Genomic DNA, 15,554 nt, shown 5'->3' with positions numbered 1-15,554 from the left:
GGAGGGGACAGGGACGGGGTCAAGGCCAAGGGCGGGGCCGAGGTCAGGGATAGGGACAGAGGTGGGATCCGGGACCGCAGGAGCTGAACCGTTAGGAGCGTGCTCCTCACGGCCAGGCGCGGAGATCAGAGGGGCAGGGAGGGGGTCCCCAGCGATGCCGGGCTCAGGCTCGGTGGTAGGCGCGCTAGCCACGGCATCGGGAGACGGAACACCGTCGGTGGGGCCCCCGCCCGGGAAGGGATGTGGGTGCTCCGCACCACCGAGGGATATCCCCGTGAGCCCGTCTCCCGGCCGTGGGGCACCGGCCGTTGCCTCAACGGGCTCGGCGGCCATCAGCGGGGCGCCAACCACGGCCAGGCAGGGCGGGGAGTCCAGGGGTCCCCCGGAGGCGGGAGCGGATGCAGCGGCCAGGAGGAGGGAACACGGGGAGAGGGGAGCTGGGGTGAGGACGGCTAGGTCGAGGCCCGCTGGCGGAGGGTCATCCTCCCCCTGGGTAACCGGGGTCAGACCCAGGGCCTCGATATCCTCAAATATGGAGGGGTGCTCACCTCCCACCACCCCGGGGTCCTCCCCGCTGGAGCCGGAGGCAATAAGCGCCCCGACTGGTGCAGGGGGCGCAGGCGGCAGTGGAGCAGGGGGGACCAAATCCGAGGCCGCCACAGAGGGGGGTTGCAGAGGAGGGACGGTGGAACCCTCTGGTGCCGCCACGACTTCCCTGGCCGGAACTGGCGGACGGGCCGACCCCGAGGGCACGGCGGAAGGCTCGGCATCTGTGGCCCCCTTTCTGGCCTTACAGGGGGCTCCCGCATCAGGTGGTAAGAGCGGAGCTCGAGCCTTCCGCTTGCCCCGCCTACCCTGGACCAGGGTCCAGCCCTCCATGGCGTCGCTCACGGGCTGGGTGTCAGAGGTCGGGTCAGAGGGCAGGGTTGGTGGGTCGTGGACCTGGAGGGGCACTGGTGAGACAGCGGGAGGAAGGGAAGATACCCCTTGGTTAGGGCCCTCTCCCACGCCCGGCAATACCCCTGCCACACCCTCCTCCACAGGCCCCGCCAGAGTGCAGGCAGCGGAGGCAGGGCCCACCCGCTCGTCTGGGCATGCCGAGGGAGGTACCCCTGCAGCCCGAGCGGGAGCAGTGATGGATGGAGGAGGAGGAGGGGCGGCCCTGGGCACCGGGCGGTCAGGGGCGCCGGCGATGACGGGGCCGGCACCCTGCCGGGACTCGGGGGTCCCGGGCGCTCCTCCGAGCCGAGCCAAGGGGCAGTCCCTCCGGACGTGCCCCGTCGCCCGGCAGAGGTAGCACCGGGCCTCCCCCGTGGAATAGTGCACCCGGTAATGGGCCCCCTGATAGGGGACCAGGAAGGACCCCTCGAGCGCCTCTCCGCCACGTGCCGCCGGCGGCAGTTGAAGCTGCACCTGCCGGCGGAACGAGAGGACGTGACGGAGGGCGGGGTCCTTGCAGCCCAAGGGGAGAGGGCTCACCACTGAAATGGGCTTCCCTAGAGTTGAGAGGACAGGCAACAGGGCGGCATTGGGGAGGAAGGGGGGGACAGAGGTCAGGGTGAGACGGACCCCCAGGTCCTCCAGCGGCTCCAGGGGGACGAACACACCCCCCACCGCCAGGCCCTTCTCCACCGCCTCCTGGGCGGCGGCCTCCGAGGCAAGGAAGAAGACGACCTTGCCATACATCTTGGAGGCCGCCACGATGGCCGTGGGCCCCACCACCCTCGCCAACGCCCGCACGTAGGTCTCCACGTGGGGCGAGGCGGGCACCAGGAGGCAACGGACGCCGTGCTTCCTGGTCAAGGTGGGGAAGGGGCCCCGGCCGCTATAGATGGTAGCGGAGGCGGCAGCCTGGGGAGATGACGAAGCGGCAGGCGGGGGGGCCGCCGCCACCTGGGCGTATGCCCTGGGGGCTGGGGGAGGGGCACCCGCAGAGCTGGTGGAGGGAACAGCGGGGAGGGGCGCCGCGGCCGGTGGTGGGGCCGCGGCAGAGGCGACAGGCTCCGCCATGGAGGGCTTAGGTTTCCTAGCGGGGTCCTTTCCCTTCTTCTTGCCCTGGCCCTTCCTGCCAGCCGGAGGGGGTCCTCCGGAAGCAGAGGGGGCGAGGGACGTGGCGGCAGCAGAGGTCACCCCTGCACCCGCTGCTGCCGGCGCCGCAGCGAGAGTGGTGGCAGGCGGTCCGGCAGCAGTGGCAGCGGTAGAGAGTGGGGGGGTCGTTGAGGGAGCAGGGTGGGCGGGGGGGACAGGGGTCGTCCCAGGGGTCCCATCCGCTGCGTTCCCCGCCATGGCAAGTGGGGAGGGAGGGGAAACACTGGAGAAAGGGAGGGGAGGGGAAGCAGGGCAACCACTCCTCCCCGCTAGGCTGCAGGCAGGGGAGGAGGGTGCCAAAATGGGGGGGGGCAGACAAGGGGCCAAGCAAGGACTCGGGGGTGGGGATCAGTCACCGGACACGGGAGGGAAAACCGGCTCCTCTAGCCGCACTAGGGGAGGGAAGGGATACAAAAGCAATTGGGGGGTGCAGTGCCAGAGGGGAAAACTCAAATGGGGGGCACAAGCGCACGAGAAGGGTACAGGCGCACGAGGGGGGGGGCCGAACAGGGCGAAGGGGCAGTAGGGAAGGGGCTCAACAAGGTTGGGAGTGGGGCTGAGGGACCAAGGGGCCGGTTGCGGGGCTGAGGCAGGACAAACAAGGCTACAAAGGGGGACGGGCGGGGCAGGCAAACAAACTGAAGCTGGGAGTGGATGGGCAAAAGGCTACAGGGGGCAATGGGGCAGGCAACAAGGGGAAAAGGCTGGGGGGCCTGTCACGGAGGGGGAGGGGTCAGTGTGGGGAGGGGGCTGGGGGAGTGCATGCACCCACGAGCACTTGTGCAAGGGCTAAAGGTTTGGCCGGCTGCTGCTGGAGGCCCAAATGGTGGAAAAAGGGCGTGGCTGGCCAGGCAAGCAGCTGAGTCCCAGAGGTGGGGACCGAGGCAGATGGTAAGCAGTCTGTGGGGGTGGTGGAGGGGGCAACGGTGGTGGCGGGGGTTGGAGGGACACAGATGGACCAGGGGGCAGGCTCCACGCCACACCCCCTGTGCCCCCACAAACACAGTCTACACCCCCACCACTAGAGCACAGTCAAAAAGTCACTCAGTTTCTGAGGGCCCCCTCCACAGTGGTCTTCAGGGTCTACCCGTGCGCTCCCCCAGCAGCCGGTGGTCCTCTCAGGCCTCAGGCGCCTCCAGGCTCCAGCAGCTCCCCAGGCAAACACAGCTCCAGCAGCAGCGGCTCCTCCTCCAACAACCCAGGTGGCCAGGCAGGAAGGACCCCACGCAGGTGGTAGCAGCGGTGGTGGTGGCGGTGGTGGGGTCCTGGCTTCTCCCTCCGGAGGTGGAGGAGTGGGGGCTGGCCCACAGGGCCCCCCCACCCCTCGCTCAGCAGCAGTAGCAGCAGTCCAGGAGGGGAGCACTCCAGCTAGCAGCAACAGCAGCAGCAGCCCAGGAAGGGAGAAGGAGCTTCAGCCAGCAGGGCAGCCAGGAAAGGGTGGGGGGAACGCTCCAGCCAGCAAAGCAGCCCAAGCAGACACAGAGCGCTCCTGGGATCAGGGGTGCTTACCCTGCTCCTGCTCCTGCTCCTGCTCCAAAGGGGTGAAAACAGCCCTGGGAGGGGTTGTGGCTGGGGAAAGCAGCTTTTAGGCTGAGCTGATTGGGGGAAGTAGCTGCAGCTGGGGCCATGCCCCCGAACACACTCAGCTGGCCCTATAAAGGCAGAGAAGCCAGGCACCCAGACAGTCTCTCTCTGTTTGTGGAGGGAGAATGGCCTGGTTATAGGGAGCTAGAGACTGACTGGAGCAGAGATGGGGAAAGTCTGGGGAGCTCTAGCCTGGAAAGCCACAGGCTGTGGCCTAGCATTGGGTTAATAGGTACCGGGGCTGGCAGAGGGCAGCCCAGGGGTAGGCAAAGGCAGTAGGTCCAAACCGAACCTTGCCTGTGATGAGCAGGCTGATACTGCAGTCTGCCTGAGGGCATGGTATTAGATGATGACTGGCAGTAGCCTGATACTGAGACAAGGTGGGGATAGTGAGTGGGGTTTCCCCTGGGAGGGGAGACCCCAAGAGAAAGGGACTACTGCCAGGAGGCAGCACTCCAGTTAAAGGGGCACTAGGTCCAGGAAGGGACATGGCGGCTCACTGGCCTGCAGAGGGCGCTCAGGAGCTGGAATGAGCTAATTCTCAGAAGTCACTAGCAGGAGGTGCTGCAGGAGTGAGTCTGTACGTCTACAATCTCCCAGGTTGATTTTTTTTATGAAGATTTAATTGTATGCAAAACATGAACTCATTCCAGCTTCTCCATGTTAGCTAGCACTGTAGTATCCATTTATTAATGTCTATCACATCATAGACATTAATCAATTAATGCTCACTACACTACATAATGTTGTTGTGACAGTATGGACCCCTGTGTCCATACCCTACACACTACTGTAATAATCTCTGTACAAAGTATGCCCTGTAAGAGATCATTTCAAAACTCATAATTTGCTGGTCATTATCATCCTGATAAAACATATGTGGCAATATTATATGTAAAATTATAGATTTACCTGCATGATGTTAACATATTCCAAACCACAGCCCTTCCGAAAAAGAAGTTGATGAACAGGTCAGGCCTAAACAAAGGAAGGTGTGCTCTGCTTACTTTGAATTTAAGCATTAAACAGAGTCATCAAGCAGGAAGGGGAGACGAAGGAAGTGCAAACAGGTGGAAAAAACAGCAGGGAACATCCTTCTACATAGACTCTTTGTCTCCTGAATCTCAGCAGGACATGTTTTTTAAGAGGGGGACTAACTATAAAAAGGAGGGACAAACACCCCTAGGAACCTCGCTCTCTCCCTCTCCCTGCTCATCACATGCTCTTCACCTGAAGCAACAAAGGAAGCCTTCATTGAATTCTGGTAGAAGTGGTCCTGACCTAGAGAATTTGGTAAATAAGACTGATGAAAGCATATGGTGAGAAACTTTGCTTGACTTTGATATAATTTGCGAAGTTAGGCACCAGCAACATTTTAATTTTATTTTTGTAACCATTTCTGACTTTTAAGCCTCATTGCTTGCACTCAAAATCTTTCTGTCTGTAGCTAATAAACTTGGTCTTTTTTTTGTTTTACCTAATCCTGTATGTTTAAATGGAAGTATCTGGGAAACTCCATTTGGCACATTGTATTGTGTGTATATTATTTCTATTAAAGAAATAGCAGACTTTATATAAATGTGCATTGTCCAGGAGAGGGCTGGGCACTACAGGACATACATTTCTGGGGGGAAATCTAAGACTGGAGTGTGTTGGGGTCATCTTGAAATTTAACCAAGGCTGGTGAGAGCCAAAATGTGTGTGTGCTGCAGCCAGCCAGCCAGCCACAAACATAGCTGGGAGTGACTTGCATGCTGGAGGCTGTTTGTGAGCAGTCCAGGCTGGAGGCTACAGCAGCAAAGCATTGTAAAGGACACCTTAGGTTAGAGGGCAGGGCTGACAGCTACTCATTAGTTGGATTGTACCCTGGTATGTCACAGTAGTATCCTGACCTATATAATGTAATACAATTATCTACAAAATGGCCCCATTGAAATCAATGGTTCGCTGTCAGACTAAAAGGATGTATCATGTGGGAGGGTCACGGTGGTGTGTCCTAGATTAGTTAGGAACTGGGGAACCTTATGAGAAAGGGGGAGCTTATACAGGAAGGATGGGTTCCACCTAAAGTGAAATGGAACCAGATTGCTGGCATGTAAAATCAAAAGAGGTCATAGAATAGTTTTTAAACTAGGGGCTGGGGGAAAGGCAACAGGTGTAGAGGAGCATGTGGTTTGGACTGAGACATCCCTTAGGGGAGAATCTATTAATCTAGATTCTCTACATCCTAGTAAAGAGGAGAAAATGGACGATGATAAAATACCAGTAGAATCTGATGAAAAACTGGCAATTACATCACATAATGACAGACAGCTAAAAAGTGACAATTTTTTAAAGTGCTTATATACAAATGCTATAAGTCTAAATAAAAAGATGGGTGAACTTAAGTGCCTCTTATTAAATGAGGATATTGATATAACGGGCATCACAGAAACTTGGTGGAATGAGGGTAATCAGTGGGACACAGTAATACCAGGGTACAAAATATGTTGGAAGGAGAGAACAGGTCATGCTGGTCAGGGAGTGGCACTAAATGTGAAAGAAAGCATAGAGTCAAATGACATAAAAATCTTAAATGAACCAAACTATATCATTGAATCTCTGTGAATAGAAATTCCATGCTTAAATAATAAGAATATGGCAGTAGGGATATACCACCAACCACCTGACCAGGATGGTGATAGTGACTGTGGAATGCTTAGGGAGATTAGAGAGGCTATAAAAATAATAAAAAAAAAAACCCTTAATAATAATGGGGGATTTCAACTATCCCCATATTGACTGGATACATGTCACCTCAGAACACGGTGCAGAGATAAAGTTTCTTGACACCTTAAATGACTGCTTCCTGGAGCAGTTCAGCCTGGAACCCACAAGAGGAGAGGCAATTCTTGATTTAGTCCTTACTGAAGCACAGGATCTGCTCCAGGAGGTAAATATAGCTGAACTGCTTTGTAATAGTGACCATAACATATTAAAATTTAACATCCCTGTGAGGAGATGGGGGGAACACCACAGCAGCCCACCATGGTAGCATTTAACTTCAGAAAGAGAAACTACACAAAAATGAGGAAGTTAGTTAAACAGAAATTAAAAGGTGAAATCCCTGCAAACTGCATGGAAACTTTTTAAAGACACCATCATGGAGGCTTAAATTAAATGTATACCCCAAATTAATAAACATAGTAAGAGGACCAAAAAAGTGCCACCGTGGCTAAACAACAAAGTAAAAGAAGTAGAGACTAAAAGGCATCCTTTAAAAAATGGAAGTTAAATCCTACTGAGGAAAAGAGAAAGGAGCATAAACTCTGGCAAGTGAAGTGTAAAAATATAATTTGGAAGACGAAAAAAGAATTTGAAGAACAACTAGCCAAAGATTAAAAAAGTAACAGCAAAAAATAGTACATCAGAAGCAGGATAACCAGTGGGGCCACTGGACAATCGAGATGTGAAAGGATCACTCAAGGACTATAAGGCCACTGTGGAGAAACGAAACTAATTCTTTGCATCAGTCTTAATGGCTGAGGATGTGAAGGATATTCTGAAACCTGAGCCATTCTTTTTAGGTGACAAATCTGAGGAACTGTCCCAGATTGAGGTTTTGGAACAAACTGATAAATTAAACAATAATAAGTCACCGGGACCAGGTGGCATTCACCCAAGAGTTCTGAAGGAACTCAAATGTGAAATTGCAGAAGTACTAACTGTGGTATGTAACCTATCATTTAAATCAGCTTCTGTACCAGATGACCTGAGGATAGCTAATGTGACACCAATTTTTTAAAAAGGCTCCAGAGGCGATCCAAGCAATTACAGGCCAGTAAGCCTGACTTCAGTACAGAGCAAATTGGTAAAAACTTTATTAAAGAACAGAATTATCAGACACATAGATAAACACGATTTGTCGGGGTAAAGTCAACACAGCTTTTGTAAAGAGAAATCACACATCACCAATTTATTAGAATTCTTTGAGGGGGTCAACAAGCATGTGGATAACAGTGATACAGTGTACATAGATTTTTAGAAAGCCTTTGATGAGGTCCCTCCCCAAAGGCTCTTAAGAAAAGTAAGCTGTCATGGGATAAGAGGAATGGTCCTCATGGACCAGTAACTGGTTAAAAGACAGGAAACAAAGGAGAGAGGTAAATAGTGGTGCCCCTCCAGGGGTCTGTACGGGGACCAGTGTTGGTCAACATACTCATAAATTATCTGGAAAAGGTGGTAACAGTGAGGTGGCAAAATTTGCAGATGATATAAAACTACTCAAGAGAGTTAAGTCCAAAGCAGACTGTGAAGACTTACAAGAAGATCTCACAAAACTGGGTGACTGGGTAATAAAATGGCAGATGAACTGATAATAATTGATTCACCTCCTAGTTAATCCAGATTTGCACCTGTGTGATTCTATTAATTTAAGTGGAGTTACTCCTTATTTCCACCACTATCTCTTAAAACAGAATGTGACCCAGAGGTTATCTAATTAGATCAGTTGAGGTTATATCCTGTGATTTTTTTCAACACTGCCTAGGGGATTTAGATACACAATTATTAGAATCTGTGCATCCAAATCCTCTAGTCTATGTTGAAACCTCATCCTCATTGTTTTGATGAAAGATTGAAAAAAGGAGAAATAAATGTAAAAGTAGTGGTGAGAGAAGGCTAATGGGAGTCAGGATTCCAGTTCTTTTCTTTATTGCTAATTTATGTATTCTTAGAGAAACCAATTCAATTTGCTAATTCATCTGAGCACCTTAGCCTGTCTGTATAATGGAGAGAATAAAGCTCACCATCTCTACTTCACATTGGTGATGTGGGTCTTGATTGTGCCACCCTGACTCACATTGAAAGTAAAGTGGCTGCTGCATGTGACTAAGGATAAGAACAGTTCACCTTTGTATTTATAGAGTAGGATTCTAAAAAGTTAACTGAGATAGGTACATAACCCCATTGTAGTAAAAGGGGATATGGGATCCTAAGTCCCTTAGGCTTTCTTGAAAATCCCAGGTATAGGGTACCCCACTGATTTCACTGAAGCTGTGCAGATTTACATCAGCTGGGAATCTGGCCCACTGATATCAATAGAGCTACATTCATTTACAGCAGCTGGAGATCTGGCCCACTGATGTTAGTGGTGCTATGTCTGATTTACACCAGCTGTTGATCTGACCCATTGACTCCAATGAAGCAATGCTGATTCACATCACCTGAGGATCTAGACCATTATCCTTTTTCCCCTCCCTAAACCATTGCTGAGTTTCTGAATACCAAAAGTAAGATTTGTAAGTGTCTGCTGTTTAATGAAAAACAAAAATGTATTTATTTTATGCCACAGACTCAAACACTTATTTGAGAGGCTGAAGAAAGATATTAATGCTGCAACATTGAGGAGCACTGAAGGGGAAGAGGATGAAAAGTCAGCAACATTTGACAACATGGCTGACAGTGTGAAGTGTTCTTTAGAACATTTGTTGATCTGTTCAGATTAGCTATATATAGAAAGAGAGATCTAGAAATCCTCTATACTCTTTATATTCTGTCTGTCCATCATTCATAGTATTTTTAATGCAACTATTAACATCTTGACTAGGTGCACTAAACAAAATTAAGACTTGCCATGAAACACTCATCTCCCTTTGCTGCTACTTATTTACTTACCTGCTTCTCCTTTTGTTCCTGCTGGTCATTTCTTCCTTCTTTACCGATCCTACACAATTTCATCCGGTGAACTGAAAATCACAGCAGCGTATTCCTCAGACACCCACACATTGTGTGTAATGAATCATGGCACTTAGATAGAGACACCATTGTTAATAGGAGACATAAAATATTCTCATTTAGGACCAAAATCCCAAACCCTACAACTTATGGTAAAGAAGTAAGTCCGTTAGCCCTGTAGCAGGCTGCACTATTATCTGGGGACATTTACTGAAAGAAGACATGATCATATGAATTAAGCCAGTTTATTACATATAAATGGATATTATTCATAAGCAGGCATGATAGAAATAGAACACTTGATAATTCCAGGATACAGTAACCATGGGGGCTGTGTAAGCAGATAGATAGATACATAATGTCACTAGAGAACCACACTGCTGTGAGTGGATTCATACTCCTGGGGTTTTCTGAGTTTCATGACCTCCATCTTTTGTTCTTCACAGTGGTGTTGTCTCTCTATATCCTCACCTTGACGGTGAACACCCTGATTATCATGATAATAAATGCCAATCGCATCCTTCAGACCCCCATGTATTTCTTCCTTACTCACTTGTCCTTCTTGGAGGTCTGCTACATGTCAGTCATCATCCCAAAGATGCTGGAGAACATGCTGGTGGAAAAGATGGGCGTTTCCTTTGTGGGATGTGCCGTGCAGATGTTCTTCTTTCTTTTCTTCGGGGTTGCAGAGTGTTTCCTCCTGGACGCAATGGCATTTGACCGGTATGTGGCTATATGCAACCCCTTGTGCTATATGGTCATTATGAGTAGCAGTGTTTGTGGGAAACTGGTGGTGGGATCTTATGTGTGTGGGACTGTAGTGGGTCTGGTGCACACCATCATTACATTCAGCTCTCCATTCTGTGGCTTACTTATCAACCATTTCTTCTGCAACATCCAGCCACTCCTAGAGCTGCTCTGTGGAGACACTTTCCTGAATGAGGTTCAGGTCATTGTGGTGGCTGTGTTTGCCATCATGGTCGCATTCCTACTAGTCATTTTATCTTATGTCTGCATCCTGTCCACCATCTTCAAGATGCTGTCAGCTGAGGGTCGTCTTAAAGCCTTCTCTACCTGCTCCTCACACCTAGTGGTGGTGACTCTCTCCTACGGCTCAGCAAGCTTCATGTACTTACGACCCAAGTCCACCGACTCTCCACCTGTTGACAAACTGTTCTCCCTGTTCTATACCATTGTGACTCCATTTTTGAACCCCATGATCTATAGCTTGAGGAATGAGGAGGTGAAAGGAGCCATAAGGAAACTGTGGAGAAAACTGCTTTATGAATGAATATAAAGTAGAGCTAGTCAAATTTTTCTATATTCTGACATTTTGATGCCATATTTATAGTTGTAAATTATAAATTTCAATGAAAATAAATTTAAAAAAAATCATAAAAATATTTGGGATTTGGACCAACCACAGAGGTGGTCATTCCCCCTCCCCCCCATGATAGTAGTTTCATCAAACACTTTGAAATTGTAATACTTAGAAAAAAATTAAAAAACTTTAATTTAAACAAAATCCAGTGAACTAATTTTCTGCTTGCTTTTTTATTTTTTAACTCTTCTAATTTACAAGAAAGGAGGATAAACTGTCTAATAAAGCAGACTGGTTATTAGATTAGGTTTCTTTGGTTCACAAAGGAGTTATTCCTGATTTGGAACAGGCTTGATGGCTTCAACAAAAGTGTTCCTTGTTTAAACTGGTGTGAATGAGAGGAGAATTTGATCTTGATTTTCACCACCTTACATGGATTTGGTAAAATTAATAGGGAAAATGAATATAAAGTTCTACTGGATTTTATTATATTAATTGGGAAAATATAAATTTCTGCTAGTGGCCATTTCTACAGACTTTATTAAAGATCCCAGGAAGTAACTGGTTAATGTCTTTGCATTCTTGATATAATTAGTGCTATAGTAGTGTAAAATAGTAAAGGCTAGATTCTGTACTCAGAGGTATAGGTGTCATTCCAGAGATACTCCTTTAAAACTAATAGAGTTTCTCTGATTTAAACTAGTTTAACTGAAAGCAGAATCTGTCCCCATGGAGCTACACCAGATTTAGACCTTCATAACAGAGATCATCAGCATCATCATTGTTTCTGCAACTATTTTGTATATATTGTACCTGTTTTGCTTTGCTCATTTTTGTTGTTTATTTAAATAACAAAATGCACATTAATTAAAATGCTAAAATATGTTATTTTGTTTACAACATTACATTTTTTAAAAAATGCCTAACTCAGATATTACCAATGGTCTTTCTTTGGTTTAAGGAGAGCTGAGGACTGGATTGCTCATGACCCAAAAGACAGAAAAACTCAGAAGTTGATCAAAATTCTTTGGATTCCAAAATATTAATTTTTTTATCAGATCACAAATTGCAATTAAAAATAAAAGAGAAAATATTTGTTCCATCTTTTTCCCTCTGCCCCTCCCCCATTTTGTCAAAGATATATTATAACTGTTATAACAGGAGATGTATTTATTCCATTCAGTGGAGAGAGTAATGGTGCATTAACACAAGAGTCTTTACACACATATATCAGTTACTGAATTAAGAAGCAGCACCATTATTCAAAGATTCATAGACTTAAGGTCAGAAGGGACCATTATGGTCATCTAGTCTGACCTCCTGGACAACGTAGGCCACAGAATCTCACCCACTAACTCATGTAACAAACCCCTAACCTATGTCTGACTTATTGAAGTCCTCAAATCGTGGTTTACAGACCTCAAGGTGCAGAGAATCCTCCAGCTAGTGACACGTAAATTGAAATCAAAGAAAATTAGATCCACCACGTTTCCTTTCTCTAAAAAATCTGTTACCTTCTCAAAGAAGGAGATCAGGTTGGTTTGGCACAATCTACCTTTTGTAAACTAGTTTTTGGAAACTATGCTTCCCACTAAATGGCAAGTGTCATGCCACCATCATTAGTGCATATGCACCCACTCTAACATGCTCTGACAACTCAAAGGAACAATTCTATGAAGATCTCGACAGACTGATCAAGGCCACACCTGTAACAAACAAACTACTCGTACTTGGAGATTTCAATGCCCAAGTCGGGGCTGACAACGAAAACTGGAAAGGAGTAACCGGGCCACATGGTGTAGGCAAAATGAACAGCAATGGACTACTCCTTTTGAGCCTATGTTCTGAAAATGACCTGACCATTACCAACACTCTGTTCCGAAAAGTGGATAAATACAAAACGACGTGGATGCACCCTAGGTCCAAACAGTGGCCTCAGATAGATTATGCCATTGTCAGAAGGCGAGACATCTGAGACGTAATGATCACCAGAGTAATGGGAGGTGCAGAGTGCTGGACAGACCACAGATTAGTCAGGATGTCTCTCCAACTTTACATCTCTTCCTCTCGGTACAAATGCCCTAAGCATGTGCGACCAGGGCTGGCTCCAGGCCCCAGCGTGCCAAGCGTGTGCTTGGGGCGGCATGCCACGGGGGGCGCTCTGCCGGTTGCGGGGAGGGCGGCAGGCGGCTCTGGTGGACCTCCCGCAGGCATGCCTGTGGTGGGTCCGCTGGTCCCGCTGCTCGGGTGGAGCATCCGCAGGCATGCCTGCGGGTGGTCCACCGGAGCCACGGGACCGGCGAGCAGCAGAGTGACCCCCGTGGCGTGCTGCCATGCTTGGGGCAGCGAAATTGCTAGAGCCGTCCCTGTATGCGACATGCTTTCAACATAGCCAAACTGAAGGATGCTCAATGTTTCAACAACTTTCAGAAGAGTCTTGATGACAAACTGACATCCCACGGACAACTGATTGGTACTGCAACCGAAAAGTGGGACCAGTTGAAGCAGATGGTGACTGACACAGCAATAACATCTCTTGGACCAAAGAAAAGAACACATCAGGATTGGTTTGATGAGAACCAAGAAGAAATATGCTCAGCTCTAGAAGTAAAGAGAAAAGCCTTTATAGAATGGCAGAATGATCCCTTCTCAGTCTCCAAATGGGACCATTCAAGTTCCTTCAGAGCAAAACACAAAATGACCTCCGTCAGATACAAGACAACTGGTGGGAGAGCAAGCCAAAGAAATTCAGCACTATGCTGAGACCCATAACTCAAAGATGTTCTTCAGTGCTATTAAGACGGTCTATGGACCTTCTAAACTAAGGACCACCCCTCTGCTCTCATCAGACAACACAACGCTGATTAAAGATAAAGAAGGCATCAACAAAAGATGGCGAGAACACTTTAGCACCTCTCAATAGACCATCAACTGTGAATAATAAAGTCCTCAATGAAATTCCACAACAACCTGCTCTGACAGATCTTGATTCTGCCCACTATAGATGAGATTAAGAAAGCTGTTAGCCAGATGAGTTCAGGAAAAGCTCCTGGAAAAGATGGGATACCAACAAAGATATACAAAGCAGCAGGTTCAGCAGCATTAGCAGTGTTACACAGTGTGATCATCAGCATCTGGGAGGATGAAAACTTACCACAGGACCTCCGTGATGCTACTATTGTCTCTCTTTTCAACAACAAAGGCAGCAAAGCAGAATGTGGAAATTATAGAGGCATATCCCTCCTCTCCGTTGGAGAGAAAATCATCGCCTGTATCATCTTGAACCGCCTAATAGCCAGTATTTCCGAGGCAAATCTACCTGAAAGTCAATGTGGTTTTCGACCTGGCCGGAGCACAGTTGACATGGTGTTTGCTGTCAGACAAATATAAGTGAAGTGCATTGAACAGAACATGCACCTTTATGCTGTCTTCATAGATCTGACAAAGGCGTTTGATACCATCAACAGGGAAGCCCTTTGGACTATTCTAACACGACTTGGCTGCCCAAGAAAATTTGTCCAGATTATATGCCTTTTTCATGACAGCATGACAGGTGAAGTATTGTCTGATGGAGCCACATCTGCCCCCTTCAGCATCACCAATGGCATGAAACAAGGATGTGTTTTCACTCCTGCCTTATTTAACCTGTTCTTTACATGCATCCTCAACCATGTAATGAAAGATCTAGATCAAGGTATATATTTGAAATACCAGCACAATGGTTCACTTTTTGACCTCTGTCACCTGAATGCAAAGACTAAGACAGTGCAGAAACTCCTTCTTGAGGCACTCTTTGCCGATGACTGTGCCCTCATGGCTCACACTGAAAATGATCTTCAGCACATTGTCAACAAGTCTGCCGAGGCCTCGCAACTCTTTGGACTAACTATCAGCCTTGGAAAGACAGAAGTTCTCCATCAACCTGTACCTGGATCAAATGCTTCTGTCCCAAGTATCTCCATTGATGGCACTCAGCTTAAAGTAGTGGAGAACTTTAAATACCTTGGGTAGTGTCATATTCAGTGATGATATGATATGATATGGATAATGAGATCAACGCATGAATATCCAAAGCAAGCCAGGCACTTGGCTATCTGCGTGTCAAAGTTTTAAACCACCACAACATCCAGATGTCAACAAAACTGCTTGTGTACAGAGTTGCTGTTCTTTCATCTCTTTTATATGGGTTTGAAATATGGACACTATATAGGTGTCATATCAAGCAGCTCGAAGCATTCCACATGCGTTGTCTCCGCAACATCATGAAGATCCACTGGCAAGACAAAGTGCCCAATCTTGAAGTCCTCGAGAGAGCCCAGATGACAAGCATTGAAATGATGATCATGAAGTCACAGCTACATTGTACCGGTCATGTCAGCCGCATGGATGCCAACAGAATCCCCCGCCAGCTTCTCTATGGTGAACTCTCCCAGGGCATCTGGCATATAGGTCATCTACGAAAATGTAACAAAGACACCATCAAAGCCAATCTGCAGTATAGCAGTATCAAACCCAGGGATCTTGAGGACGCAGCCAGCGACAGAACACAGTGGTGTGCAACAGTCAGGAATATCTGCATTGCCTTTGAGGAAGACCGATGCCAATGTCTACAAGTGGCACGCGAATGACGTCACAGAGCACCAGCAGCACACAACCCACTGACTGCGAACTTCCCGTGCACCATCTGCAGCCAAATATGCACCTCTAGAATTGACTTGTATAGCCATCAGAGGGCACACCATAAGACCAACAATAGATGATTTGCTCAGGTTTGTCATCATCGGATCGATGGACTACCAAGACCTTTTGTAAAACCATGTTGTATTTTGTCCCAATTGCCATTGAC

At 48.1% G+C, this 15,554-nt stretch overlaps 1 protein-coding gene across 1 annotated transcript; it reads left to right on the top strand.

The window, feature by feature from the left end:
• Nucleotides 1-9,104: 9,104 nt before the first annotated feature.
• On the top strand, nt 9,105-10,678 carry LOC115640214 (olfactory receptor 10C1-like). Its single transcript, XM_030543027.1, has 2 exons — nt 9,105-9,114; nt 9,834-10,678. Exons 1-2 carry the CDS (start codon nt 9,105-9,107, stop codon nt 10,676-10,678), a joined length of 855 nt encoding a protein of 284 aa, XP_030398887.1.
• Nucleotides 10,679-15,554: the final 4,876 nt, after the last annotated feature.

This window comes from Gopherus evgoodei, unplaced genomic scaffold, assembly GCF_007399415.2.
Source record: "Gopherus evgoodei ecotype Sinaloan lineage unplaced genomic scaffold, rGopEvg1_v1.p scaffold_248_arrow_ctg1, whole genome shotgun sequence".
In the NCBI taxonomy this organism is placed as follows: domain Eukaryota; kingdom Metazoa; phylum Chordata; order Testudines; family Testudinidae; genus Gopherus; species Gopherus evgoodei.
Note: the sequence above shows the minus strand (reverse complement) of the source record. Positions and strands in the feature narration are given on the sequence as shown.